This window comes from Musa acuminata, chromosome BXJ1-3, assembly GCF_036884655.1.
Source record: "Musa acuminata AAA Group cultivar baxijiao chromosome BXJ1-3, Cavendish_Baxijiao_AAA, whole genome shotgun sequence".
Taxonomy (NCBI): Eukaryota; Viridiplantae; Streptophyta; class Magnoliopsida; order Zingiberales; family Musaceae; genus Musa; species Musa acuminata.
This window is the reverse complement of record NC_088329.1, coordinates 1,315,370-1,342,662: the sequence shown is the minus strand read 5'-3', so window position 1 is coordinate 1,342,662 and position 27,293 is coordinate 1,315,370. Positions and strand designations below refer to the sequence as shown.

At 41.0% G+C, this 27,293-nt stretch overlaps 3 protein-coding genes and 1 long non-coding RNA gene across 7 annotated transcripts; 2 read left to right on the top strand and 2 right to left on the bottom strand.

Moving 5' to 3' along the window:
* Positions 1 to 1,048: 1,048 nt before the first annotated feature.
* LOC103977159 (probable flavin-containing monooxygenase 1) lies at positions 1,049 to 3,762 on the top strand. Its single transcript, XM_009392600.3, has 5 exons — positions 1,049 to 1,789; positions 1,864 to 2,104; positions 2,576 to 2,754; positions 2,839 to 3,188; positions 3,267 to 3,762. The coding sequence occupies exons 1-5, from the start codon at positions 1,160 to 1,162 to the stop codon at positions 3,613 to 3,615; spliced, it is 1,749 nt and encodes a 582-aa protein (XP_009390875.2). The 5' UTR covers positions 1,049 to 1,159; the 3' UTR covers positions 3,616 to 3,762.
* A 1,089-nt stretch (positions 3,763 to 4,851) lies between these two features.
* Positions 4,852 to 15,374, top strand: LOC135615311 (uncharacterized). Of its 3 annotated transcripts, XR_010487967.1 has the most exons (7): positions 4,852 to 5,118; positions 12,274 to 12,411; positions 12,572 to 12,621; positions 13,092 to 13,339; positions 13,438 to 14,311; positions 14,395 to 14,524; positions 15,037 to 15,374. It is a non-coding gene; the product is annotated as an uncharacterized LOC135615311 (long non-coding RNA). The 3 variants fall into 3 exon arrangements; XR_010487968.1 differs by lacking the exon at positions 15,037 to 15,374 and having other exon boundaries at positions 4,852 to 5,349; positions 14,395 to 15,022; XR_010487966.1 differs by lacking the exon at positions 15,037 to 15,374 and having other exon boundaries at positions 4,853 to 5,118; positions 14,395 to 15,020.
* On the bottom strand, positions 7,860 to 9,599 carry LOC135615304 (uncharacterized). Its single transcript, XM_065113605.1, has 2 exons — positions 8,410 to 9,599; positions 7,860 to 8,060 (listed from the first exon to the last, which is right to left on the bottom strand). The coding sequence occupies exons 1-2, from the start codon at positions 9,567 to 9,569 to the stop codon at positions 8,012 to 8,014; spliced, it is 1,209 nt and encodes a 402-aa protein (XP_064969677.1). The 5' UTR covers positions 9,570 to 9,599; the 3' UTR covers positions 7,860 to 8,011.
* Positions 15,375 to 16,042: 668 nt separating the features above from the next.
* LOC103977160 (3-oxoacyl-[acyl-carrier-protein] synthase II, chloroplastic) lies at positions 16,043 to 27,132 on the bottom strand. Of its 2 annotated transcripts, XM_009392601.3 has the most exons (14): positions 26,548 to 27,132; positions 25,694 to 25,899; positions 25,329 to 25,532; positions 25,036 to 25,146; positions 24,840 to 24,935; positions 24,708 to 24,753; positions 24,541 to 24,620; positions 24,064 to 24,132; positions 23,856 to 23,940; positions 23,598 to 23,752; positions 23,450 to 23,530; positions 16,834 to 16,893; positions 16,463 to 16,595; positions 16,043 to 16,329 (listed from the first exon to the last, which is right to left on the bottom strand). In XM_009392601.3, the coding sequence occupies exons 1-13, from the start codon at positions 26,819 to 26,821 to the stop codon at positions 16,476 to 16,478; spliced, it is 1,587 nt and encodes a 528-aa protein (XP_009390876.2). In that variant the 5' UTR covers positions 26,822 to 27,132; the 3' UTR covers positions 16,043 to 16,329; positions 16,463 to 16,475. The 2 variants fall into 2 exon arrangements, with proteins under 2 accessions (XP_009390876.2, XP_064969667.1); XM_065113595.1 differs by lacking the exon at positions 16,834 to 16,893 and having other exon boundaries at positions 16,175 to 16,329; positions 26,548 to 26,949.
* Positions 27,133 to 27,293: the final 161 nt, after the last annotated feature.

Here is a 27,293-nt window from a genome sequence, read left to right as displayed (position 1 = left end):
AGCCAACTTACATGGTATGACAATTCTCCATAGGAATAATAAATACTACGAAGAAGAACAAGGAAAATATTACATGAAATAGGTCACCTAGATCACATCAAGTTTATGACAAATTGACAGTGAAAAGAAAAAAGGTAAATGCCAAGTATTTTGAGGTGAACCATCACATTCTCTGGTCAGCTTCCAAGGCATTTGCTTTGACTTTAGAAGCACAAACTGTGTGTTCTTCTTCATGATTGGCAAGCCATTTGAATCTAAGTAACTCAAGGAATGAGCCAAGATAATTCTATATAAATTTCATGTCACTCTAATGCATTATTAAACTCTTAATTCCCCAAAATTTTTATTTTTATTTTTTATTCGAGCCTAAACCGAATTAGATATCAACATAATCCAAGAACTCTCTTGATATTTATTAATGATATTGACATTTACATATCCAGTGTACTTCTTTTAATCCTTAGCAAATGTGACACTAATATCAATCACACCTCTTTTGTCTTTCTCTAAAATGATAACACACAAAGGGTTTAGAATCTTCATGAAGTTATATGTGAGGAAGAAGCACAAATCCATGGAGAGAGAGAGAGAGAGAGAGAGAGTCTAGGAATTGCAAGGAAGATGTGTAGTACAAGTGAGGCTGCAATGAAACATGATCATATCTCTCTCGAGCATGCATGCATGCATGCATGGCTGCAAGTGTTAGGAAGAGATGTACGCTTGTAAACTTGGTTTTCTAATGCGTGAAGACTTGGTTTGTGCCCTTTGAATAAGTCGTGGCATTGTCCATCAGTGAGCTTGAAGTAGTCGTCTGATGGATGCCAAATGCACCACCAAGAGAAATCCACTCTTCCTGCCATCCAAATCCGTGGAAGGCCTCCACAAAATCTTTGTAGCCAAGCTGGTCTTGAGGTCAACCCCCACTTGCTGCCAGCTTGAAGCTCCACGATACCATGTTCCAACTTTGAAACAGTCATGGAAATCTCACACCGCTTTCCCCATTACCCCGCACACAACCTTGTGAGGGTGAAGAAGATAAAGAAACCATAAACATCTCAGTGGACTGTTTCAACTGTTCTTGTGATCCCTTTCCATCTTTATTAGTTCTGATTCTTTTTCAGTCTAAATCCAATAGGAATTATGACTGATAACCTGCACCATGGTCAATCGCCGACGACCTTCTTGCCATGGCTATTTATGCTCGTACCTCGCCATGTACATCCTCATGCATTTCACGTGCCTTCTCCCCTTCGTTTGCCTGCGTATATATACACCCCTCATGCCGTGCCCTCCATCCACTACCTTCGTCCCTTTCTCAGAGAGAGAGAGAGAGAGAGAGAGGATGGAGAAGAGTGGGACGCCCAGGGTGGCGATAATAGGGGGAGGAATCAGTGGCCTGGCGGCGGCGAAGGAGCTGCGCTGGCTCGAGCCGGTCCTTTTCGAGGCTACGGACTCGATCGGAGGGGTGTGGAGACACTGCTCCTTCCGCTCCACCAGGCTGCAGACGCCGCGGCCGGACTACGAGTTCTCCGACTACCAGTGGGCGGACCGGAACGACCCCACGTTCCCAACCCACTCCGAGATATTGGAGTACCTGCACGGCTACGCCACGCACTTCGACCTGTGGAGGTTCATCGAGCTCGAGACCAAGGTGGTGGAGATCCGCTTCGTCGGCCACGGCGAGACGAAGACCGGCTTCACCGATCTCTGGGGCGACAAGGGACGGCCCATCGCCGACGGACCCGCGTGGGAAGTCGGCGTGGTGACCCCCCGTTCCAACACCGTTCAGGTGCATGCCCACTTCTTCTTCCTCTTCCTCTGGCTAGGGTTCTCTCGGCTAACTACAGAGAGCTCCTATTCCAGTGGTGCAAGTTCGAGTTCGTGGTTATGTGCATCGGGAAGTACGGCGACGTCCCCAACTTGCCGACGTTTCCCCGTGGGAAGGGGCCGGAGACCTTCCTAGGGAAGGTATTGCACTCGCTGGATTACTGCAAGCTCGACGACGAAGCCGCCAAATCACTGATGAAGGGTAAGAAGGTCGTCATCATCGGCTACAAGAAGTCCGCCATCGACCTCGCTGTCGAGTGCGCCGAAGCTAACCACGGTACGTACGTAGTGACCACAGCTTCTAACGATATCTCTGTCCCATTAAAGTGACAGTATCACAATACGGAAGGAACACATGTGCGTTAGTGTTTGGATCACAAACGGTCAAACCTGTCCTCTCTCTCTCTCTCTCTCTCTCTCTCTCTTGGTTGGATTATGGCTTTCTGAGAGTTATGCAACAAGTTGCATGCATTAATGACCTTGTCGCGGGCAAGACAGAGAAGCAGCTGACCTAATCTTGGTCAAAGTCAAGACATGAAGAATGAGATGGTGACTGGTTGACTTCCCATTTAAATCTCTATCCAAGAATAAGATTAAGAAGTTGACTTTTGCTAAACTAGCTACCTAACTAACCTTTGCCTGACTTAGTCCCACAGTAAGATACCCAAGCCACCACATTGACTAATGCTTGGAGAAAGTCAAAGCTTGGCAACATGTCTCATCGACTTTTTATGAATGTGATCTGAAGGGAGCGATGGTCAACCTTGCACCATGGTGATAAGGACTCTTCACTGGACCGTCCCCTCTTACTCCATATCGGGTCTGCCGTTCTTCCTGTTCTTCTCGACGAGGCTTTCTCAGTTCCTCCATGAAAGGCCAAACCAAGGTCTCTTCCGGTCTCTTGCCTGCCACCTCTTGTCCCCCTTGGTAATGAATGCTTCACCCTCGTACGCCTCTCCTCTGCTCTATAACATCATCTTAGGGTCCTAACGCTGGGATTCAACGCCACAGAGGAGAGGCGTGTCGAGATTTATCGAGTCCTCTCTGACATGGAAGCTGCCGCTGGAGAAGTATGGGCTGAAGCCAAACCATCCTTTCGTGGAGGACTACGCCTCGTGTCAGATGGCGATCTTGCCGGAGAACTTCTTCGCGGAGGCCGACGAGGGGCGGATCGCGTTCAAGAGGTCGTCGCGGTGGTGCTTCTGGGAAGGCGGGGTCGTCTTGGATGACAACACCAAGCTGGAGGCTGATGTCGTGCTCCTCGCCACCGGATTCGACGGCAAGCAGAAACTGAAGTCGGTGCTTCCGGAGCCTTTCCGCGGACTCATCGTGGACTCATCCGGTGTCATGCCGCTGTATAGGTAAGCTACGGAACGCCGATGATGCAGGGATCGGAGATGAAGAGCTTCTTCTCATGCGGTTTCCTCTGTTAATGGCAGGGGAACGATCCATCCTCTCATCCCGCACATGGCGTTCGTGGGGTACGTCGAGAGCGTGTCGAACCTGCACACGTCGGAGCTACGGTGCAAATGGCTGGGGCGGCTGCTGAGGGGGCACTTCAAGCTGCCGGGGACGGGGGCGATGTTCCGGCAGACCGGCGCGGAGATCGACGTGATGAAGAGGACCACCAGGTTCTACCGCCGCCATTGCATCTCCACCTTCAGCATCAACCACAGCGACGACATGTGCGAGGAGATGGGATGGAGCTCATGGAGGAAGCGCAGTTGGCTCGCCGAGCTCTTCAGCGCATACAACAACCAGGATTACAAGGAAGACGAGAGCCAGTAATGGATCTTCTGCTACATCACCTCTCTCATGTCATCGGCTACAAACCAAGCAACAATTATGTTTCTTTGATGCGAAGATTGATCTTAATAATAAGAGTGATGTCGAGTGAAGAAATGGCTTCAAGCATTTCTGGTTGCCATTAATTGAAGAGATGGGTCGGTGAAGAACCACTACATGATTTCTAATCCGAGTTGGGGGAAGCTAAAGCTGTTTGATTCTTGTCAACCTGTGTTCCTCTGCCGGAGCAGACTGATGTCAGCTACATCACCGAATGCTCAGTTGATCAGCCAATTGTTTGTCGTTCATGTCATTTTTGTTTTACGATCTTCATATCATTCGATTGGAAAATAATTTTCACCACAGCCATATCATCCAAAGAATTCTCAGTTGATCAGCCAATTTGTTTAAGACATAAAATGCACAACTTCTTCTTTTTCCAATCTACAGAAATTTAGTTTAGGGTTCAAAATCACATCCAATAAATTTTTAATAATAGTGTAAAATCTCAAAGAAATTGATTAAACGATTATGTACTTACTTGCCAAATCTAATCCGATGAACTTTCGACGATCTCAACTGAGTTAACCATTATTGATTTTATTATTTATCTATAATAATAATAATTATTAAGTCGATTGTTTAATATGTTAAGAGGTTAAGATTTTTAGTCCATATTGGAGTTGAGGATTTAGATAAAGACCTTAGGATCGTAGATTATAATAGAAATATACTTAATAAAATCTCTCCGATAGACTTAACACTACTTATATGTCATATTCTCATATTAACGAGAATAATAATAATGAAGACGATAATAATAACGATCATTTCGACCATATAAAACTCAAAGAATAGATCGAGAAGATTACTAATTGCAATCACATTTTTACTATTTATGATTTTTATTTTTATTTTTTTTAAATATTTTTAAATCATACCTTTGTAAATGGATGTAAATACCTCTTATTTCTCATTATTAGCGACGAACAAGATCAATGATAACAATGTTACTAGCGAAGATGAAATAAGAGATAATTGAGGAATAAAAAAAGTAAAAATAAATCATACTATGATCATAAATAGTAAAAAAATTATTATTATTATTATTTTTAAAAATAATGAATAATAAGAGATTGTCAATAATAAAGGAGTGTAAATAGTAAACCCCTAAACTGAGACTAATAGTAGCTAAACACAGAATTAGGGTGCCAAGTTATATTGTGATGGAAAAGAGAGAGAGAGAGAGAGAGAGAGAGAGAGAGCATTCACATGATGATACATTAAGTGATGGTCAGTTGTCGGTACCACTACAATTAATGGGTTTCTTTTTGGTCTTGAAAACCAGCAAAGCATCTCGACACAAGGGAAGAGATAAAGTTGAAGCGCGGAGGGCAAGCGACAGCGTTCCGTTTCCGGGGATTGGTGGGTGACCCTAATCTGCCTGCTCCACCTCCTTCCACGGCACGGCGATAAAGTGATTGGTGGGAACATGCTCCTCGAGAAGTAAGACCATGCCGACTTAGGTTTTCCATTATCCAACTGTTTCACTGTAGGACCGCTAATCTCCATTTGATCTTTTTCATCGGTTGAGTTGTCATCATCTCAGTTGCTGTTCTTTGAAATGCAGCAAGATGCTTTAAGATCTTTCAGGTGTCCACCATGTTCTATTGTAGCCAAAGCATAATAGCCACACCATCGCAAGCTTTAGATCTCAAAAATTTTGATGACCTAACAGTAACACCCTCACGACTTTTCATTGCTGATGTGCTTACAAAGTGTTTGATCTTTTTACTGTGCTAGTATATGTGAAGCATCTGATCCCTCAGTGACCTTCCATCTAACGGAAATATTTTTGAGCAAGTTGATTATTTCTTTTATAGTTTTCTTTTTTTTTAGACACAATATTAGTTTAACGTCGTTGGAATACGATTGTGCTATTGTTCAACTTTGGTATTTGAATGCACCGGAATGATTTTGGATAACATATGATATTGAATCGGTTAAAGTTACATGGATATGATTGTTTGGCTTGCATGATATACTTGTTGGCGGCCACTCGTGGCCTTAAAAGGCTAATTAAATTGGATATGGAAGACAAAAGTAAACCATAAACCTGTTCAACTCATGTGGTTTCTTGATAAATAATGGTGTTACAACTCGATCATGGTGATTTTATTCTGTAGAAGTTGGCAGTTTCACATGACAACTGTGAGAAAAACATAAGAGCTTAGCTTAGTTTTCTTTTTGTTAACGGATAGGAGGAACATAATTTACTCTTTGTAGCTGTATCTCTAAGTATACTGATCTTCTCTGTCACTGCTGCCTCCGTGCCTGGCCGCAGAATTAAAAGATTCATGCTGATGTCTGTTCATGAGACGATAAGTATGGAGCATTTTTGTCTAACAAACACGATTTAAGATGCCTTTTGAAAAGCTCCAAGCAAGAGAAGAAGTGGGAAATTAAAGGAGGTTGGAAAGGTGTCTCAGGTTGCTTCGTCAATTTCATGGCCTTTGCTCCAGGTCTTTATGTAGTTAGGGGGACCAAGAGCAGAAGTTGCAGACTAGCATTGCTTAAATGGTATGTTAGTCATTCATTTTACATATCAAGACCCAGTGAAAGAAAAGGGCCCATGAATGCGCTAGATTGGGAGATACTTTCCTGCACCATTGATGGATGATTTTGAAAGAAGTTGATCCTTAAACTTTGTATCTCTGCTCTTGTGCATTCGTGTGACATTTAGTGGAGAAAGACTATGACATGTGTAAAGATTGTGCGTAGGACTTGAAGAGGGTCGTCAAAGTTCACACAAGGCAAGTTAAGGTACCTGAAGATGAAACCAGATTCAACAAAGGTCTTCCTGCTAGAATGAATTGAAGGACTCTACATTGGCAGGCCTTGTGAAAAAAAGTATGAAAAATATCTGGAGAGAATTGCAACAGAATCAAACCAAACCTTACTTTCATAAAGCATATAGAAATTACAACAATAGAAGAATTGTTATCATCAAAGTGCTGTCTCCCAAACTATCACCACCACCTCTGGGGAAGTGAGAAGAGTCATGATCGTGGAGAAATTCAACACTTTCGAACTTTCTTAATTATTCTAGCGAAACCTTCTGTATATTACTTATGCTGCTCTTAATGTTTATCAATCATTTCATCATTCCATATTTTTGGAAACCAAAAACTCAGGTTCATGTAGTTAATGAAGCCATTCTTTTCATTATTCAGTAAAACATCTTTGAAGCATCCAAATTTCTAGATAATTTGAATTGCATACTGTTGTTTGTGGATAATTTAGAGTCTTATGAGTTCTCCGACATGATGAGTTGGTCAGAGCTAGAGGTGGTCAAGGCTAGGTCCATCTAATTTAATCTTAACAATATTGAGGTGAACTTGGTCTCTACACTGATCTATTGCCCACCTCAATCTTAATCTTGGAAGCAAGATGTAAAGCCATTCATACTGGTCGGTATCAACCAATAATTATTGGTCCAATGATTAACCAGTACATAGGCTGGATGATTTTGTTTGGTATGACCAATAATAGATTGTACTGGGCAATAAACCTGCTGCTCGATGTACTGACACTTACCTTTTTTTTTTTTTCCTTTTAATCTTATCCAAGAGATTGAACCCTTTACTCCAACCTCATCCGGGTAGCCCATCTGCTTTGCCACCCCTCATCTGTGTTGCGGCCCCTTGTCCTCCTTATCCAATTGTGTCCTTGGCCGGTGAGGTCGCCGTCACCTTCAAGCATTGACTTCTTCAGCCTCAACTTGTGAGGTCCTCGCCCGACCTTGAATGATATTGTACAGGCAGCAAGTCCTAGATAATGGTTTTGGCCATACTGACACTTGGTGCACCACTGGTGCCATTATCGTATCAGTCTAACCACCGATAGATACCCATATTAGATCGAGATTTTAATTCTTGCTTAGAAGTGCATTACATTAAGACAAGGAACAAGTACCAAATGACTCATGAACCCATTGCTTTTTTAAGGCTTCAATTTCTCATCAACAGAAAAAATAGAAAACGTGTGGATCAAGGCCACCTAGAATTCTCCTACTGTTGGTACATTGCCGTATATTGGGTTTTCTCTCTCACTAATCCAATTCTCTTCTTTTGATCACAAAGTCTTGCAGGTGGTAGGTGGGATTAGCATCTAAACAATTTATCATATTTCTAGCCTTTCTTTTGATCATATGCTTATAATGAACAATTGACAAACAAAAGATCTGGTTTGCTCTTTCCCCATTACATTTTACTCTGCATGTGCTTGCCATGATATTTTTAACATGGTCATTTATTGAAAATATGAAAAATGGAAAAAAAAAAAAAAACTATGACAATAGTGATGATGAATCATCCTTTATAAAAAATGATAAGCCTCACTATAGTATCCATTCTCCATTCCAATCTTTGATTTCTCCGGTGTCAAAGCTGCAGGAAGGGATAAAAACAATATTTGAAATAAGTTAGTCCTAGCGTAAAGCAGTAACTACATAAACAAAAAATCCTTCAGATGATAAAATTCTATAAGCCAGGTACATTAAAATTTAGTGGTCCTGTCTAGCTGTCATATCAAACCTGTTTTCTTGCTTAGATGAAGCTTTATGTATTAACTAAGGCATGTCATCGAGAATTTGATTTTTAGCAGTATTAGTAAGATCTTAGTATTCATAGACAACCAAGTAGTGTAGCAAGGATGCTGTCAGGAAACCAAACTGCAATTAATAAATTCCTAAAGACATTCTTTATCTAAATCTACAAAGTGAAAATTTTCTGTTACCATGGAAAGGCAGCATCATGCATGTAGTCCTCTTCATTGTAGTCGCTATTCATATGTGGTTGGAAGAGGCAAGACTCTTTAGCATCCCCTTCATTACTCAACCAAGATGGCATGTTGAATACCTCATTGAACATTTGAAAACCTGCTTCATGTGGATCTTCCTTTTCACATAGGCCATCCTCCATGTTTTTGAGGTACTTACTCCACCATGCTGTTGTCATCAAGTTCATCTTGTCATTCCACTCCATGTCATGCTGTTCTCCAATCAAACGGATCTCTGCAATTTCATCATCATCCATCATTGGATGCAATGACACTGGTGCAGGATCCAATGGAACCCCAGAGGCCTGGCAGGAAATCTTTGAGATACATGGTATTTTGATGCTTGACATGATACTAGCAGAAGAATTTGAACAAGATGATGGCTGGATTGATGGTTTCCTATTGAGGTTGTTGCAAAAGGACTCGTCTTTATTGTTGAACCTTTGAAGGCTGAGATTTAAGCCTAATGGTTGATTGGGCAAAGGGATGTTGAGGTCATCAGAGATGGATAGTCGTGTAATTGGTGGATAAATCCAAGAGTAAGAAGGGTAAGTAAAGGGTGACAATTTGGTGTTGTGGGCGTAGTTAGGAAATGTGTTGTTAGGAGTATAAATCCTAGAATTTCTCCTATACTCATTCAGCTCCTGCTGCAACTCCTCTAGCACTGCTGGAGATAGCTCCAGAGTTGGAGAAGGTGATGGATTCTGTTGTTGTTGTTGTTGTTGTTGCTGCTGCTGTTTCTGCTGCTGCTGCTGCTGTTGCTCATTTGCTTGTTTCATGGTAGCTCTATGAAGTTTAAGTGCAGTCACAATCTCTCTCCTAGCCTCTGCCATATTAAGTAATCTTTCTTGGTAAGGCCTACTGGTACGGAGTCGTCTTCTCACCTGTTTCTTTCGTAGCAAAGCTTTCATTGATGATGGTGGTGATTGTTGCTGTTGAGTGTCACCAAGGCGCTCACCATCTTTAGCGATGTCTTGAGAAGATTCACCTGCACTTGCCCCATCTCTAGACTTTGATTTCATGGGATCTTTGGTCCTTGAAGAGCTCAGCTGCTTGACAAGACTACGGATGTAGGCACCAGACAGTTGAGGCTCTTGTAACTTGGGCTCCACCTCCATGCTCCTGTTGCTATGCTTGGAAGAGGAGCTCCTTCTCATCTCTCTCACTCCCTGTGGTATTCTTAAAACCAAAGATGGCAAGGAATGGAAAGGGAGGGTGAAATTAAAGAATCATGAACAGAACAGAGCAGGCTTTCTATCCTGATGGATGCCTCATGGGTTGCCATAAATAGTAGAAGACATTCTAGGATGTCTTGTGCTTTTCCACGTTCGTGAGGTTAAGAGTCCTCGTTCATGATCAGTTTGGTACTTGAATGTGACTTTTTAGCATTTAACAAGTTCCTAGCAGCTGAACATGTAAAAAATGTAAGCTTATATTGCAGAAGGTGCACTTTGTTCTTATGACCATATAGAGTAACAACAACTGTACCACACGGTGCCCATTCATGTATATGTAGCTACATACATACAAACATATGTACATAAATATGTATATCAAATAGAAATAAGATAATGACTGTTAAACAGAAAGCATAATGATGAATAAATTGTCATGTTGACCAAAGTAAAATTAAATTTCTTTATAATTTGAATGACAATCATGCACGGTTTGATTTGAACTGTTAGTGTGATGTCTTTGCTATGTGTCAGTTTCCCTAGTAATTCATCGGAACAGTTTGTCATAAAATAAATTTGTTTACATACATGGGCAGAGAACTGATAACTCCCCTATTATATCTGGATATATGGCTATGGGGCATCTGTTTTACCCATGTATGGATGTTAAAAACATTAGTTCTCAATAAGAAATCCAGATTTAGGAAAAAAGGTAAAATACAAATGGAGAAAGTTAATTCAAAATTTTAAATAATGTGCCACATTGCCTTACTGCGTTCTTTGTTCTGACCAACCCATGGACCTGTGAACTGGTGGGGCAGATGCATGGAGTCACCAGCTAACCCTGTACATTATATATTTGTTCATCGTTATCCTTGTACAGATAAAAAAGGACGAACCCGTTCAAGTCTTTAGTAAATTCTTTGGCATATTATGAGTTCAGTAAATCTTTTACAGATAAGTTCATATGGTCATTCGGCATCATTTAATAAAATGTATTTAGTGTGTTACATGCATTAACTCTATTGCTGATGTTAGTTGACCTGATTGAGATCGACCTTATCAACAGAACATAAAGACAGAGTAGAGACTAAAAGGGTTGCCAAAATGTGGTCCCTTGTCATAAGTTTTGACAGCCTATTCATACTGAAACGCCACAGCAGGTGGACCATCAAGCAAATGCATGGTTGTCATTGTTAGGCATTTAAGCAAGAACACCACTCTTGAGGCTTGTCTCCCTTGGTGTGGATGGTTGGGTCCACATTTGTTGCTAATGTGGTCCCATGTATCGGTCCTACCTTTCTCCGATCAGGTTGACAATGGCACATGGCAGCATGCAAGAGGACGAGGTGAAGGTGCTGCTTTGGCAGCTTCAGGCTAAGGGGGGTTTCAACCAACCTAGTCCAACACAGACTGGCCATTCAAGCCCCCAGAGCCACACTGTAGAAGCCCCAAGGGGACTTTTGAGTCATGAAAATGATCCCATCTTAGCTTCTCATTTATTGGGCACATTCATGACTATATCTAGGATTCTCATTAGGCGCAGGCCTCTCTTGCGAGACTCTCAGAAGAGTCTGGTCCCCTTGCAAAGAAGGGATGGTCGTGGTGGTGGGGGTGGGGGTGGACCATGCCATCATAGCACATTTACCACCACAACCAACAGATGATGATAAGGATAATTATGTTATAATTGTTAGCTTCTAGGGGCTTCTGGGGACCGAGAAAGTTTCAGCCTTGATCAAAGACCATTTGATCTTTCTTTCATGGGGTTTTAGCAAAGTGTACTTACTTGAGACAACAAAAGGCTTACTGTAATAAATTTCCAGTCAACTTTCCTCCTAACAATCGCTAGATTGTTTGCATGGATGTTTGGCGTGATTGATAACCAATTGGGCGATGGGAACCAAGGAGGGTGTGAATTGAGTTAGGATGCTGGATAGATTCTTCAGCCTAAAGTAATGATCTTTACAATCCTTGGTGCCAATAGAAAAGGAGGACCACTTGGTCATCATGACAGCCAATGCATGCTTGGTCATGGTTGTACTTAACATCACATAATGGATAATGAAATAGACAGAGTCAAAGAAGATAGGATTATTCAACTTATGAAATGAATTGATAGCCTCCAAAACATTGAATGTTGTTCAAGTTCCAATTCAAGGAGACTGGAGGTAGAGAAAAATTAAAAGAACTGTTAAAATATAATGAATGAACCATATTTAGATGTAATTTGTTTAGGTAGTATGGAAGAGACTATGAAAAAAAATTGTGGAACCAAAGGCTACTATATTAAGATTTATTAGGACAACCAATGCAAATTCCAGAAGAAAATCACATACTTGAAAGAAAGTACAAATAAATATGTTATAGCAATCTACATGTATGGACACATGACTAACTCATCTGGGTGATTCTTTTGACTTATGAGGTTGATGAAAACTGATGTTTTGATGAGCACAAGAAGGATGTGTTGAAGAATTCACGGAACATTCTGAGCTGCCAAAAAGTCGTGAAACAATCCACCTAACCACACAAGAAATTTTGAGCTAAAGATATATTTCTAACATGCCAATAAATGTTATCCTGAGAATTTTATCATGCGACATCTTATGCGACTTGATTACTTTTGACTTTTCCATATGTCCAGGTACGGTTGAAACGGTGGTGAGATATACAATCATTGTATAAACAGATGGCAGGAGAAATGCATGTACATCTTCTAGTGCCAGACAGGTATATATGCTTCATTCACCATGGTGGCTGCTGCTGCAAGATTGATGCCCAGGTAAGTTTTTCAGACATAGGTTATAGAAGTTTTTCTTTTTTTGCAAAAATATGATGTCAGAAGCATTCCCTTTTTCAGACTTGTGAAAACTAAACATATTCCCAACTCCTATATCACTTAAATTTACACGTTAATGTTTCATTTTTGTGAAAATATACAGGTGTTATATGCTTCACCATGGTGCCTACAGCTATAAAGACTAATGTCCAGGTAAGTTTTTTAGACAGGTTTCAGTAGTTATTTTTGCAAAAATATGATTTCAAAGGCATACCCTTTATGCGACGAGTTGGTGCACAAAATTGTACATGTTTCATCGTCCAACATGAATGTTTGCGACAAAAAAGCTTATGTTTCACTTAAGTTTTGGTTGCCATCTGCTTTAGCTAAACCTGTAAAACTGCTAAATTTGCATCTAAACTCATTTTTCTTGGTGCCTCTTATTTAACAGCAGTCTAAGAATTTGAAATTTCATCTTGCCCGTTTTGCACAATCTATATCTATCTGAAAATGGCAACTGAGGCCTATTGTTTCTTCTTCTTGTTCCCTTAAATTATGGTGTACTAAGAAAAGAAAAAGATCATCTGAAGAAAGATGTATGGAAACTGAGAGCTTTATGCTACCATGAATAACTTCAAAGACTTCACTACGGAATGAATTATGAATATTTTTCACCTTTCTAGGGTTTTGGATTCTCCAATTTTCCATCATGCTCGGGTGGTTGACTCAGATAACCAGATGTTGACGGATTTGCCTGCCCTCCATTGTGGTACAGAAGGATTGGAAATCCTGCCTTCCACTAAGTCTTGTCACAATCTCAAAGTCACCAAATCCTGCACGAACCTCGAAGCATGATGGATGTTGATCATGTATCAGTATCAGGATGGACATGCTGGAGGACCCTAACTCAGTGACAAAAGCCATCTTCAAGGTATACTGGGACTTGGATCTCTCATGGTGGTCGTTTCATTTGGACTTCTCAAGTGCCATAGTCTGCTCATCGTTGTATTGTGTTGTTTCATTTCGCAGCTGCTTGGTTTAGGACCTGGCGGTCTTGCTATTAGTCTGCTGCACTCATTGGCTGAAACCCCCCAACTGTTGATGGATTGTTGCAGACTGATATATAATAGCTTGGAAGATTGGCTTCTTCTCTGTGATGTACCTCCTTCAAAACAAGAAGTTTCAGGTTTGTCTCCTCTTTTGGTTCCTGTCTTAGCGGCGATGCAAAACGAACGATCTTGATGAACATGCATCACGTAGTGAACTGTGTGGTTTGTAATGATGTGGTCTCTCGTAGGTTTGATGTGATGAGATTGAGATTTATGGGACTTTTGAGTGACCATATATCATATTTATTATAAAAGTAAAATATATTACGTATTATATATAGCAGTGGAGTTTCTCACATATATGTATGTACTTCTTTGCATATGGGACCCTCAACGAGTGATTACCTCCTCCGTTAACAAGGGAGGTAGGAGAACGGGTAGCCCTGAAAGGTAGGAAAAAAATTGTTCTCGTCAGAAGAAAGGTTGATTATACTCACCTCACGGAGGAAGAATAACAACGCCACTGCTTCTTCGATACCACTTCACTACTGCCTTACGAGAGGCGAGAGGTAAGTTCACCAGCGATGGTAATGTGGCGCGGCGGTTTCGAAGTTTGCCGCCATGGATTCAGGTTCTGATCACTCGTGGTGAGTGCAAGACACGAGAATTTGAATTGACTAGTTGCCATCTTAATGTTTTTTGTGCTCTTATCGCCCGACTTATGAGCGGTAAGTTCACCGAGAGACCGTAACGTCATGTTCTCTTCCAACGTCGGTGCCTATTTAAGTGGAAACAGTCCAAGCTTTTCTTGGCATCTTCGCGGCGTTCGGGTGTTACGAAGGACAAAGAGAGGGGTAAGATTTCCGGTGTGGCTTCGATTTCGCCTTTGTTTCTTTATCCAACGTCTTTCTTATATGGATCATTCCTTGTTCTTTAGGTGTTTTCTTCTTCTTCCTGAAATTCTTGGAAGGATCGGCGAGTCGTCCTTTGTTTCTTCTATGTTTCCTCCCCCTCCTTTGCACGTATCGAGATCTGCGTAGGCTTTCTTCGTCTTGGATGCTGATCTGGTAAGTTTTCTCGAGCCGATGGTTTTCCCGGATGAAATTATCCTGTTGGACTTTTCTGAGAACGAAGTTGGGTTGAAGTTAATTGGTTTTCAGATCGGAATCTTGTTATAAGCTCTATATGGTTCGCATCTGGATGACGAAGTTGTATTTAAGCTAATTGGTTTTGAGATCGAGAATATTCCTAGATCTTTTGGTGTCTTCTTCTCTTCCTCGAGTTTCTTGGGAGGATCGGCGAGTCGTCCATTGTTTCGTATGTTTCTCTCCCCCTCTTTGCTCGTATGGAGATCTGCGTAGGTTTTCCCGGATGAATTGATCCTGTCGGCTTTTTCTGAGAACGAAGTTGGATTTAATAAGCTTGGTTTTCAGATCGGAATCTTGTTATAAGTTTTATATGGTTCGCATCTGGATGAAGAATTTGGATTTAAGCTGATTGGTTTTGAGATCGAGAATCTTGTCTTGAGCGATATATGGTTCGCATCTGATGCAATCGGCGCTGTTATTGTGCCACGCAGCGATGTCACGGGATCGGCCGTGTTTTAGCTCGTTTTCCATGTCCGTCTTTCATTGCCGATCAAATCGGTGGAAGGATTCGAAATCAGAGATTCCGTAGCATTTAATTATGCGTCCTAGGGTTTTGGAAGGTTACATGGACAGCTCACAGGAGGCTGCCATGCTCGAAGCCTTGTGATGCCCAGGAGAGTTATGGTAACCCTAACATTCTTAAATCTTGATTCGCATATTAAACATGATTTTGACAACATGAATAAGGCAAGCGATATGTATTCTTGATATCGCAGTATGCCATGAAGCAACCCCATGAAAGTAAATGTAGTTTATCATGAGATTTCCTTTTAATATGACAGAAACCAAAGATATCTCGTAAGTTAAACAATGAAATGCCGTGACTTATATTTTAGTTTAGTTTCTCACCGTCATTCATGATCATGATAATAGTGGTACGCAAGAATAGGAATTTGTAGTAGGGTTACAATATTTATTTATATATAATAACTTAGCCATCTATATGTTTGAATGTTAGTTACGTAATGAGATTTTTTGTGTTTAATGTTTGTTAAAAATATTAATATTAATATTAATATAGTTAGCATAAATGTTGTGGGTATTGTTTTAAGTGGTCAGAATGATAATAAATTTAAGTAAGATGGTTTTGTATATAGGTATACGAAGCTAACAGAATACATATTTACGACTAATAATGTGATGAAGAGTTCTTTTGTTGGTCATAAACACAATAAAACGCCAGCACTTATGTTGGACCAAAAAGAGAGAGAGAGAGAGAGAGAGAGAGAGAGAGAAAGGGGGCCAGTTTCTTTATTTTCGGGGGCGTAAGGGGCGAGAGTCGGGTCGGGGCGCCTACTAATTTTACTTTTCGCTTCTGTCGCTACATCGTTGCGGATTGCACGAACGTGTGAGAGACGAGTTATTGGGAACCCGTAAGTATTTCATTCGTTTTTATTTTCTGCATTTCCATTTCAGAGGTTAAAAAAAAAGAGAAAGTGAAGGAATGATATGGTGGATCAACGTGAAGGCCATGGGAATGAACAACATCGAATGAAAATTTACAAAACCCTGCATCATGAGAGAGCTACCCTCTCTGATGATGTCAATTGAAAGTTTACAGATCCAACGTGGTTTATAAACTGTCAGCGTTGCTAGTTATGCCCACCAAATCCGAAATGCATATACCAACTACTCGAATGTGAGGACGTCCGTCTCATCAGGAAGAGCGAGCGAGCGAGCGAGGCAGCGAGAACATACATACGCTTGGATTCTTCCTAACTTTGCTGCAACAACAAATATCAAAATTAAAAATGAAACAAGAAAAAAAGGAGGCCTATCCACGCGGTCCCGAGGGGGAAAAGCACCACCATAACCGATATGCTATTCCTTCCTTGTACAGGATTGAGTTGTGCCTACCAAATCCGAAATGCTATTCCTCGTACGGCGCAAACAGGATGGACGAGTTATGCCCACCAAAGCCGAAGGAATTTGATAGCGCTACCTTCACATCCAATCTTTCCTTTTTTGCACCCACCAGTACACTCGCATCCTGAATCAAATCTTCAGTATTACAAAGACAGTAGAGGAGAAGAGCGAAAAATAAAACATAAAATAAATAAAGGAAAATGTATATAAGGAAGCACCGGAGGCATTAGGTAGTCAAAACATAACCATTATATATTGTGATCAGATGAAAAGAAGAGCAAAACCAATCGGGAACAGGGACTAGCATAAATCCTTGGTGACAAAAGAAGAATGACAAAATTTGATGAGATGGTGAAACATACCACACTTTCCTCAGGATTGTCCAGATTAATATTTGGATGAACCCACCCTGTTCGAATAGCCTGTACATGAAATGTGCACCAACCTAAGATATCAAACATGCAAAATCATTCTAAAAATCAGATACTCAAACAAATCCCTGGTCAGAGTTATTCGGATTGATAGAAAAAGAGTTCTCCGGAAAAATCCGATTAGAGCGAAACTCAAGTAAAAACCGTATGAGCCTGACAACACTATACCCGGTATACGATATCTGAGGTACTATAAATACATGATAACTGAGGACATATATGTCCAAAGGATTGGATTCCCCTGTATCGTCTGAGGACTACGACGAATGGCTTACTACGTCCGTAGTCGATGAGTCGAGTGAATTATTATGAAGATAATAATTCACTGAGCCAGAAAGAATTCTGACGGGTATGCCTCACGGCCAGCTCGATATTGGGCCTAGAGGGTCACACACATATGGCAGGTGTTGCGATGAGTAGAGATTCAAATATGAGATATTTGTTGAAGTCTCTATCTTATTAGATATCCAATAAGCCCATGAATTATTGGATCCTAAAGATGAGATTTAATAAGAACCAATGAGAGATTATTAAGTAGAGACCCACTAATCTAAGAGGCTTTGATAGTTGGATGGAGATTCAGTACCCAATAAAGCATGATCCATATGGTTAAGTTGACATGGGGCCTCTATAAATATGTTACCACCTCCTATTCTCCTCTCCCCTTCTCTTCCTTAGCCAACAGCCCTATTTGGGGCGTGTGAAGATTTGGGCAGTGATTTGAGGAGCGTCTTCGTAGGCCCTACCATGTGGATCACCGTTAAAGAGGAGGACAGTTGACCTTCTTCATCCTCTCCCACAGATCTACAAGATTTCAGGGAAATATGATCTCTCTTAGTAAAACACATTTCTCTTATACGTGAGATTTTTGATTTTGTGATTTTTACACATCAATCTTCACACGACGATGAAACCTTTTTGTGAAAATCTGAGATTTTTCCTTTTGTTCTTCCGTTGTGCATGTGATGTCGCCCCTAGATTTCCCTACACTTTTTACTCTTAAAGATTGTTGCTATACAGGGTGAAGCAGTGGCTATTAAAGGGCTACTGATGGCATTGGAGTGCAGCTCCAGGAATGCTCAATTTGAAACAGACTCATTGATTATCAAGGAGATACTAACAGATGGAAAGGGTGACCCATCATTACTGATATCAAATATGTTTCTGATATCAAATGACTGCTTCCAAGAATTTAACCAAGCAACCGACTAAGCTGCCATGCAAGCTACACAGACTGACTATTATTTGGTGGAAGGAAAACTTTCCACCAGGTTTGTCCACTTTTTTTTTTATATAATGGCCTACACATGTTATATTGTAGAATTATAAAAACTTAATATATTTTCCTTTTGGGTAAAAGAAATATATATGATTTTTTTACATTTTCTTAATTGCAATGCTTAATGTCGTTAGGAGGTCTCAATTAAATGCTTAATGTTGTTAGGAGGTGCAGCTTAAGTTAGAGGGTTTGGGTTTTGGATCTCAGAGGAGCGAACATCCGAGATTGGCATTCAAAGGAATAGTCAATCCTTCGCACGAGAGGCATTACAAGGACAAGTGAGATGGGAAAAAGGCATAGTGCACAAAGGTTGGGATGGGTTGAGTTCGAGCTACGGCTCGACGTTGACAATCAAACTTGACGATGCTCAAGGAAAGTGAGGCGCTTGGCAAAGGATGAGACCGTGCAATGAGGGATGGGTTGCTCGATGATCGAAAGAGTTGTGCGAAGTTCACAGAGGTGAGGAGAATTGCTAACTCGAAGAATTCAATACTCGACACTTTTGAGCATTGAAACTTTTGCTTCGATATGTGAAGGATATGTTCGTAGAAGGCTGAAGTGTGCAACAAGTTCAGTATATTGCTAGGCCTTGAGGGGTGCAACCAGAGTTGTATTGGCAAAGAGTTGCAATTTAGCAAGTGCATTCGCGAGAGGCAAAACATTACATAATTTGTTCAACAAGGCGGAGTAGTCTAAGGAGATGATGGTTTCCGAAACTTCCAAAAAGAAAGATGCGAAGAGAAAAATTACTCCAATATGACATATATCCAAGATGCGAAAAAAAATAGAAGATGAAACATAGAACGAAGGCACGAAGCTTTCCTTAGGTAGATGTCAAGGACATGAACACTTGCATAGGTAAGAACGAGATCATGTTGTTCCATAGGTCATAAGGCCTGGCACGGGGCAAAAGAACGCGAAGGTGGGTTATCTTGAAGAATATGCCACAGTGGTGTCATTCGAGGTGCACGAAGGAAGCGATGCGCAGCGAAAATTGTACTGGGGGTAGGGGCCCAGGATCCAAACAATGGTGTACCAATTTCAGCGAAGTTGGTGGACTTTGAGTGCTGCTAGGCGATGAATTACCTTAGAGCTATGCTTTATTCAGGTCTGACCCAAGAGCCAGTACGAATGTCGATTAACAAAGGAGCGAACACAATCGGAGATGACAAATGCCCTATGATGTGTTGGCAAAGGCCACGCATGGAGAGATTGTAGTCCGAGGTCATCCCACAAAGATTAGAATCCAATGAAGATGTCACAAGGAGGCGACATGGTGCAGCGGATCGTGGTGGAATAATTCAAGACAATGCAACACACACAGGACAAGTCTCATGAGGGACTTGATCATAAGAAGGAATGATTGGGAGCTACTAAGAGTTACACTTCGATAAATAACATGATGACAAGAGTTATGGATTCAAGAAGTAAATGTCATAATACCGCAGAGGTGGGTCTTTCGTGCATACATCGAATTTTGCATCGAATGAGCCTTAATCGTGAAAAGGGCCGAGGAGGTGGAGAATGCAGAAGCAAACTCTAAGTACCGAGACAAGGCTGAAGGGCAAAGGTTAGGATATAGGCGACATAGTGCAATGGGTCATGGTGAAACAGTTCGAGGCAATGCGACACAAACCGATGTCAACAGGCTTATCATCAAAATAGCCGAAGGTAGGTGACTTCGAGTCAATGCAAGAGTGCTCGACCAAGGAACGAAATAAGCAGTACATGGTGCTATACCTTCTCTACTCAGATGAGTAAGCAGTAGAGATGATAGAGAAGACGGTACAATCCCAGAGACAACCAAAACTATTGGAGACTTGCTTTAAGTCGAGACAAAATTTTGCTTTTTTCAAGCAAAACTTTTTTCATTCTAAAAGTTCGATGGCAATGAGGAGGCAAATCACGGTAGCTAGCTCAACGCAAGGAGTGCAAACACTTTGGGTGCTTCGGAAGTGTGAGCAAAGAGCAGACGAAGGCTAGTAACTAGCTCAATGCATGGAGTATAACTCTCAAGAAGGCGAGCAAAGTCGAGTAACCTTTGCCTTCTCAACCCTTAATAGAATGGGCAAAACCGAGTACCCTAGTTCTCTTATTTATCCAAAAGAGGAGCTCTACACATGTTCAAAGAGCCTTCGAAAAAAGTGGAAGACAACAGTTGTCAAATTCTCACCAATGGTGATCGTAACTACCGAGAGTAGACCGTCTGCTTCATTTCCCAACAGAATGTCAATCGAAAATGAAAGTGATGCGAATCTACTTGGAGGCAACAACTAAGTAGAAGAGGAATTAATTGGCAAATTTTACGAAGGAAAGACTTCAAAAACTTTAAAATCGGCAAAGGAATACTCGATAAAGCTCCAACGAGCATCCAACCAGTTCAAGCGGCGCGAGATGTCTGAGAAACTGGCGCACAACAAGAAAGGTCTTTTCCTTCATCTAAAGGATCAATAGGAACCAACAAAGATTAACACAACTCGATCGACCCCACACCGAGTTCAGAGTCATTGGCGAGTTGAAGCAGCATAACAAATCAAAGTTCAACTACTCAACAACAACGACAGAGAACACATGAGAGCCAAGAGACGTATTGCAATTAGAGAAGAAGATTGAAGATTCAGCAAAGACGAGGAGATGCAACATTCGCAAAGGTTTTGACGAGGACGTCAAAGGAATAAGTATGTGAGAATATCACGGACAAAACCATAAATAGGGTGTTCGATGTAATGCTTGTGTATGTCCGTGTCTTTTGGTTTTGTTCATGCTTTGCACAACATGTAGAGGACTTGCAGTAGGCTTGACAGCCCCATTTTGGTTGGCTTTCGTGGCAGTTTCAAGCTTGTAAACACAGGTTGTGTATAGTTGTCACGCAGAGGCAAAATTACCCAGAAACAAGCCATCTAGGTAACCATTCCGAGGATTTTCTAGCTCCGTAGAGTGACGCAAAATGTTAGCCAGCACAACATCCAAGAACTACCCGGGTGGCACATGGCTGGATGGGTCTTTGGGGTAATGTCTGGGGCTAGTTCGCGGCCTTGTTTCGCAATAGTGTCATGTGGGCACTTGTGGGGACTTTTGACTGTAGCGAACCACCTTGGACCCTTTGTCACACGATCGCTCAGACTTTATGAAGTTTATGTTTATAATTTGTATTGTCTATCAAGTGTTTGTTGAAATGTTTGCTTATGGGATCCCGAGTTAAACGCTTACTCAAACTCGTCTATCAAGTCATTTCGGAGAGGCTGATCCTTTGCGGACGAACACGCAAGGGTGTTGCATGACTTAGGCAAAATCAGTTAGGTCTATGACATCATGGTTTTGATCTTGTGAACAACCATGATAGAAAATAACCCATATCTCCATACCAAGCTTAGGACTGACAAGAAATACAATTTATTAGATTTTTATGATTTACTTGGTAACAAATTTTACACTATCACTATTTTCATTCAGAACATAATTCTAAAGATAAATATTAACATATACTTGAGCAGCTCAAGAAAAGAACACTAGAATACTCCACTAGAAGAAATACCTTAGAAAATCCCAGCCAAAATATTCTACATAAATGCCATGTCAAGGTGCAACAGAATTTGCCTTTAATTCTCGTTGAGAACATCATGAAATGACTTGTTCAAGAAAATAGTAGAGCTTTGACACCACAAACATTTACTAATCATCTACAAGTAAAGTTTTTGACAGTTAACCCATTTAATTCTCAATTAATAACATTCAATTCTACATGTCCATGGAAGTTGTCACAAGAGATAAGTGATGGTTTTTAGATGGAAGTATGTCATAGAGTCGGCATTTGGTATTCAAATTTGAAAGTTACAACACTTGGAGACACCAAATGGTTAAAACATGTTCCAATATGCCACGTATGTTAAATAACCATTAAGTACCATAATCCAATTTCCATGATACCTAATAAAGACAACTCTTGGAATGTGCAAAACTGGTTCAAATTATTCATAAAAGAACAGGACTAAGATCTTCTAATCATACATCATTCAGGATTTTGTCAACAACATTCACCCATCAACACTCGTAAAGAATCAGATATTGGCAGGAATAACAATTAAAACCAATTAAGAATCAACCATTTTTATTAGACTTTATCAACTGCGGTTGATCATGGCTGATTTTAGCAGTTTACAAGCCAACTCCAATAAGGATCAACCAGGTCCTTTTTCATGTTGTTTTTGTTAAAACAATCCACACAAGTTTGAGCTTTTAATTTCTGGGGACATATGGTTAGCACCTAGTGCTATTGAAGCTTCCAAGTCTGAATCATGCAGTTCAACCTCGCTATCAAGAAATGCTTCTAAAGAAGGACACAATAAATTATGCACAAATCTGCAGTCCTTGTGTTTCCCTTGTTTTGAATTGGTTTGAGTCCAACATCAAATATATTATGCAAGGGACACCACTTTGAGTCCAACCACTTTGAGTCCAACCTAAAACAACTAATCACAAAGTTACCAAAAATTAACCACTCTCAATCTGGATCAGGATCAAACAATTGGGCCCACTCCCAGAACCCCAGAATTTTCATGGCATAATAACTGGTCTTATCTTTGATTCCAACTGTCCTTAGATATCCAAGGTTCGAATAGAAGAAGAAAACATTAGAGGGAGAAAGAGTCTACCAATTTAACTTAAATGTATTATTCACATTATATAGAACTCATATCCAAAAATTTTCTCCTCATGTCAACCTTTACATGAGCCAAAGCATAGGGCTCAAAGAAGTGCTTCATGGTTAAACGGCATGCACTACTGACCTATGACTTTCAATGTCATGCTGTAAACAAGTAAAAGAATCATTTTTGTAATCCAAACCACACTCTCATGCATAATCCTTGTTGCATTAACCTATCAATATAGCTTTCCTCACAACTGTGGTGTGCTACATAAAGGACAAAAAAAAAAAAGATTTAGTAAAATATTTTATAAAATTAAGTCCAGATATCCTTGGACACTAACCCTGAAAGTTGGGGTTGAATTTCTTATGGAAGCAAGTTTGCTCTGAGGAAAATAAGCATTGTATGTCAACTACAAACGATCTGATGGTATCATGGTGCAACATACACATCCCACAACCCCAATAACCACTACAAAGACTAACAGGTTTTCATAATTAAATATACACTTCCAGATTCAACATCAAACATCATGAGAAGCACTCAGAGCACTTGAAGAGATCAAATTTTGGGATATTGAGAAGTCTAATCCACAAAGATAAATAAAATTAGAAATGGTTACCTGGACAACAGCAACAGCCTCCACTGTGCCAGCAGCACCCAATAGGTGACCGGTCATGGATTTCGTTGAATTCACTCTCAACTGAAAAGATTAGCAAGTTAATCCAATAGACTAAATCAAGAAGACATAGTCAAACTTAATCACATACCTCAGGGTTATTGCCGAAACTACGAATAAGAGCTTGGAATTCTTTTAAATCACCGGAAGGTGTTGAAGTTGCATGAGCATTTACATAGTTAACATCCTCTCTGGATACCCCTGAATCTGATAGTGCCTTGTCAATGCAAAGAACAACACCTGTCCCTGATTTAACACATGCCCAAGAGTTTGCAAAGTGCATCAAAAGAATATAAACAAGTTCCAGACGAGCTTATTTACACCATGAAATACGGAAAGAATTTGTTACCTTCGGGGTGTGGCTCGGTCATGTGGTAGGCATCACAGGTGAAACTTCCTCCTAGAAACTCTGCATAGATTTGTGCTCCTCTTTGCTGTAGAAAATGAAAGAAAAAGCATACGCAAATAATTAGATATATAGGACACCGGCAAGCAAAGATATGTCAAGCTCCATACAGGAAATCCAGAGCTATAAATTTGACAATGTGTAGCTCAACCTTAGCATGGCTTAGCTCTTCCAACAGTAGCACACCAGCCCCTTCCCCCATTACAAATCCATCACGATCCTAATAATTATCAGTCACAAAATAAATTAGGTTCATGCACCTGACACAGGAACCAAAACAATAATTGGAGGAACTTTCAAGAGATAAAACCACAATCCAAATTATAGTGCAGAAATTTCCGGAGATAAATTAATCTAAACTTGTCCTTTACTGACATATTTTTACTTAAAATGGTTCTTCCTAGAGTCCTCCGTCTTTATCTTCTACCACAAGGATCAGCTAGAATATTCCAACATGACTAATATCAGCTCATTGCAAAGAGAAAAAAAGGTCCTATGTTTAAAATCTCAGTGTATGACAGCGTCTAAATACAACACTAAGCAGAGAAATGCTACCCAGGATACAATATATCTTTCATTAAGTTTAAATTTTAAATATAGAATAAGAAGATGTAGAATGTCTACATACAATATCCCACGGGCGCGAAGCTTTTGTCGGATCATTGTTTCTTTGTGAAAGTGCTCTGCATGCCACGAAACCACCTAATCCTGCGATATATTTAACAATTATGTAGCACTATAAATACAACTGACCATAATCATGAGAGGCTGCTGGTTTATGATGAGAAATCCCACCAATGGGTATGATCGCTGAATCAGAACCACCACAAAGCATCACATCCTTCAAGATTTAGACAAATGGGAAATCTATCACACAAATTTCAACTTCTGCTGGTAATCGACGAGAGAAAGAGGCGAGTGACTTACAGCTTCACCTCGTATAATATGGTTTGCTGCATTCAGAATGCAGAAGTTGCTAGTTGCACATGCAGTTGAAATTGAATAGTTTGGACCCATCCAACCCTAAGGATCACAAGAACAGGGAATGTCCAATTTAATTTTTTTTTAAATATTCAAAGACAAATGAAAAACCATTTTTCCAAGAGTGGGTCATCTGGCACACCAGATCCATCGCAAGCATTGCAGATCCCATATTTGTGGTTGCAAAGGGTACACAGAAGGGGTTCATCTTCTTGTATGAGACTCTCAAAGCTTCAATGGCATCATTGAAGACCTGCCAGATGAAGTACTATCATAAACATAAAATTCACAGAACAGCATTATGCAGATGCACAACCCAACTTTGGTAATACGCGAAGTCATGGAAAATGTAAGATGAATCCTCAAATGTAAACAACTTGGTTCAAGTGCCAAAGTTAGAGCTTCCCTATTTGAATATGCTGAGGAGACACACACCTTCATCCCACCAATTGCAGACCCAATTAGAACACCACATCTTGTTTTCTCAAACTGGTTCATGACCTCTTCTGTAACTCCACCATCTTCCAATGCTTTTTTCCCAGCAGTAAGCATGTAAAGCATAAACTTGTCCATGCGCTTTGCTAGTTTAGGTGCCACCCACCCATCGGCAGAGAAAGATTTAATTTCCCCTGCGATTCTCTACAAAAGACTATGTAATCAGAAATAATAAAGCAATTCTTTAGCATAGTAGAACGGCCCCTTCGACCCCCCAAATCATTGAGTATAGCATAAACAGAATACAAAATATTCCTTATTATCTTAGAACATCAAGATATAAATTTGCTCAGTAGAGATTGTACCGTTGGATAATTGGAGCAGTCGAACGTTTCTATTTCGCTTACGCCACTAACACCCTCGAGGAGGTTATTGTAGAAGATATCTGGATCATGGCCTAGAGGAGTGACCACACCCATGCCGGTCACAACAACCCTCCTCTGTTTCATTTGCCTTTTCTTATTCACTGCGAGTTCCTTAGCTGGCTCCAAGGCAACCGCCATTGCTTTTCCTGCAGCGAAGAAAGCACGTTAGCCCAAAAACACAAGAGATTTCCGTAGACCAGCATCGCGTACATCACTCGATGAGGAAAACCAAGTCCTAATGCAGTAAGCAACGAGACTTGTCGATATGCCACGGCCGATGTTAGTTTGCCCTCATCCGCAACCACAGCCACCCTGCCTAAAACAAACAATTCTGCATGTGTCTCCATTCTTGTACCGTAATCATAGAAACATACCGGCAAACACGATCTAAGAATTGTTCTTGACCCCGATCGATCGAATCCGACGTCCAGTTTAACATTTACTCTTAATGATCAAAATACAAAGAAATTTAGAACGCAGATTCAAGTATCATGCACGATGAGCAAAGGAAAAAGATCTTTCGCCAGGGTCGGTTCGGTTGCTGATGTCGCTCCCACGGTTAACACCCAATCTTGAACCCAAATCTCCACGTACATCGTCTAATCACAAACCCAGATCTCCCAAACGAAAAGAGCGATCGAGAAATCATACCGAACAAATCAAGAACATCAGCAAATCAATACACCGATATCAAGATTCATTAGTGCCCTACCCAACGACAAGAAACAACCAAATGAGAAAGGAACAAAGAGAGGGTCAAAGAAACGGGGGAGGTTCGCGGATGCTGTACATACCACAGGCTGTCCTCCGCCGCCGTCGATTGGCCTCCGCCTTCGACAACCCGAGGGAAGGCGCGGCCTCGAAGGCGGGGCAGGAGCCCATCGGGCCCTGGATCCCGAACCGGCAGATGTCGGAATCCAGCGGGGGCCGAATCTCCGCCGTCGCCGTCGTCCGCCGCCTCCGCCTGGTCCCCGCGGCGCGGCGGCGGTCGCACTCGGCGGATGAGGACATGCACGCCGCCGCGGCTAGCCGCGTGCAGAGGGGCGAGGCCACCGCCGCGCCCGCCATCGCAACGCGATCTCAAACGAAAGTGAGATAGAGATCAAGAAAAGATAGTTGGCTTATGTAAATATGTATGCATATATATATATATATAAATGTGAGAGAGAGAGAGAGAGAGAGAGGGAAGCTTATAAATGGACGTATAGAATAATACAAAAGAGGAAGGAGAAGAGGTTGATGATGGTAATATTGGAGGGGAAGAAGCGGAGGCGGAGGGGGAAAAAGAGGAAGAAGTGGGGGGAAGACACAGATGTGTTTGGGATGGTGGAGAAGACAGCCATCTCTCCCAAGTGTGAAACAGAGAGAGAGAGAGAGAGAGAGAGAGGAAAAAGGCAAGACCAGAAAAAATACTAGTGATAGAAAAATACAGTGTATATATATATATATATACATATTAAAGATGTATAAGTGAAATAAAGAATATATATATATATATATATATCTTTATTTCGCTTAGACGGTTTTGCGACAGTTTGAA

Excerpts from the sequence above, each read along its gene's own strand:
- LOC103977160 (XM_009392601.3), bottom strand. The coding sequence starts at position 26,821 with ATGGCGGGCGCGGCGGTGGCCTCGCCCCTCTGCACGCGGCTAGCCGCG. Across the intron at positions 23,531-23,597 it reads GTTTCGGCAATAACCCTGAG|TTGAGAGTGAATTCAACGAA; the intron begins GTATGTGATTAA and ends TAATCTTTTCAG. Across the intron at positions 16,894-23,449 it reads AGGCTGTTGCTGTTGTCCAG|GCTATTCGAACAGGGTGGGT; the intron begins GTAACCATTTCT and ends TTTCATGTACAG.
- LOC103977159 (XM_009392600.3), top strand. The coding sequence starts at position 1,160 with ATGGTCAATCGCCGACGACCTTCTTGCCATGGCTATTTATGCTCGTAC. Across the intron at positions 1,790-1,863 it reads CCCGTTCCAACACCGTTCAG|TGGTGCAAGTTCGAGTTCGT; the intron begins GTGCATGCCCAC and ends CTCCTATTCCAG. Across the intron at positions 2,105-2,575 it reads GTGCGCCGAAGCTAACCACG|GGAGCGATGGTCAACCTTGC; the intron begins GTACGTACGTAG and ends TGTGATCTGAAG.
- LOC135615304 (XM_065113605.1), bottom strand. The coding sequence starts at position 9,569 with ATGGAGGTGGAGCCCAAGTTACAAGAGCCTCAACTGTCTGGTGCCTAC. Across the intron at positions 8,061-8,409 it reads CATGATGCTGCCTTTCCATG|CTTTGACACCGGAGAAATCA; the intron begins GTAACAGAAAAT and ends CCCTTCCTGCAG.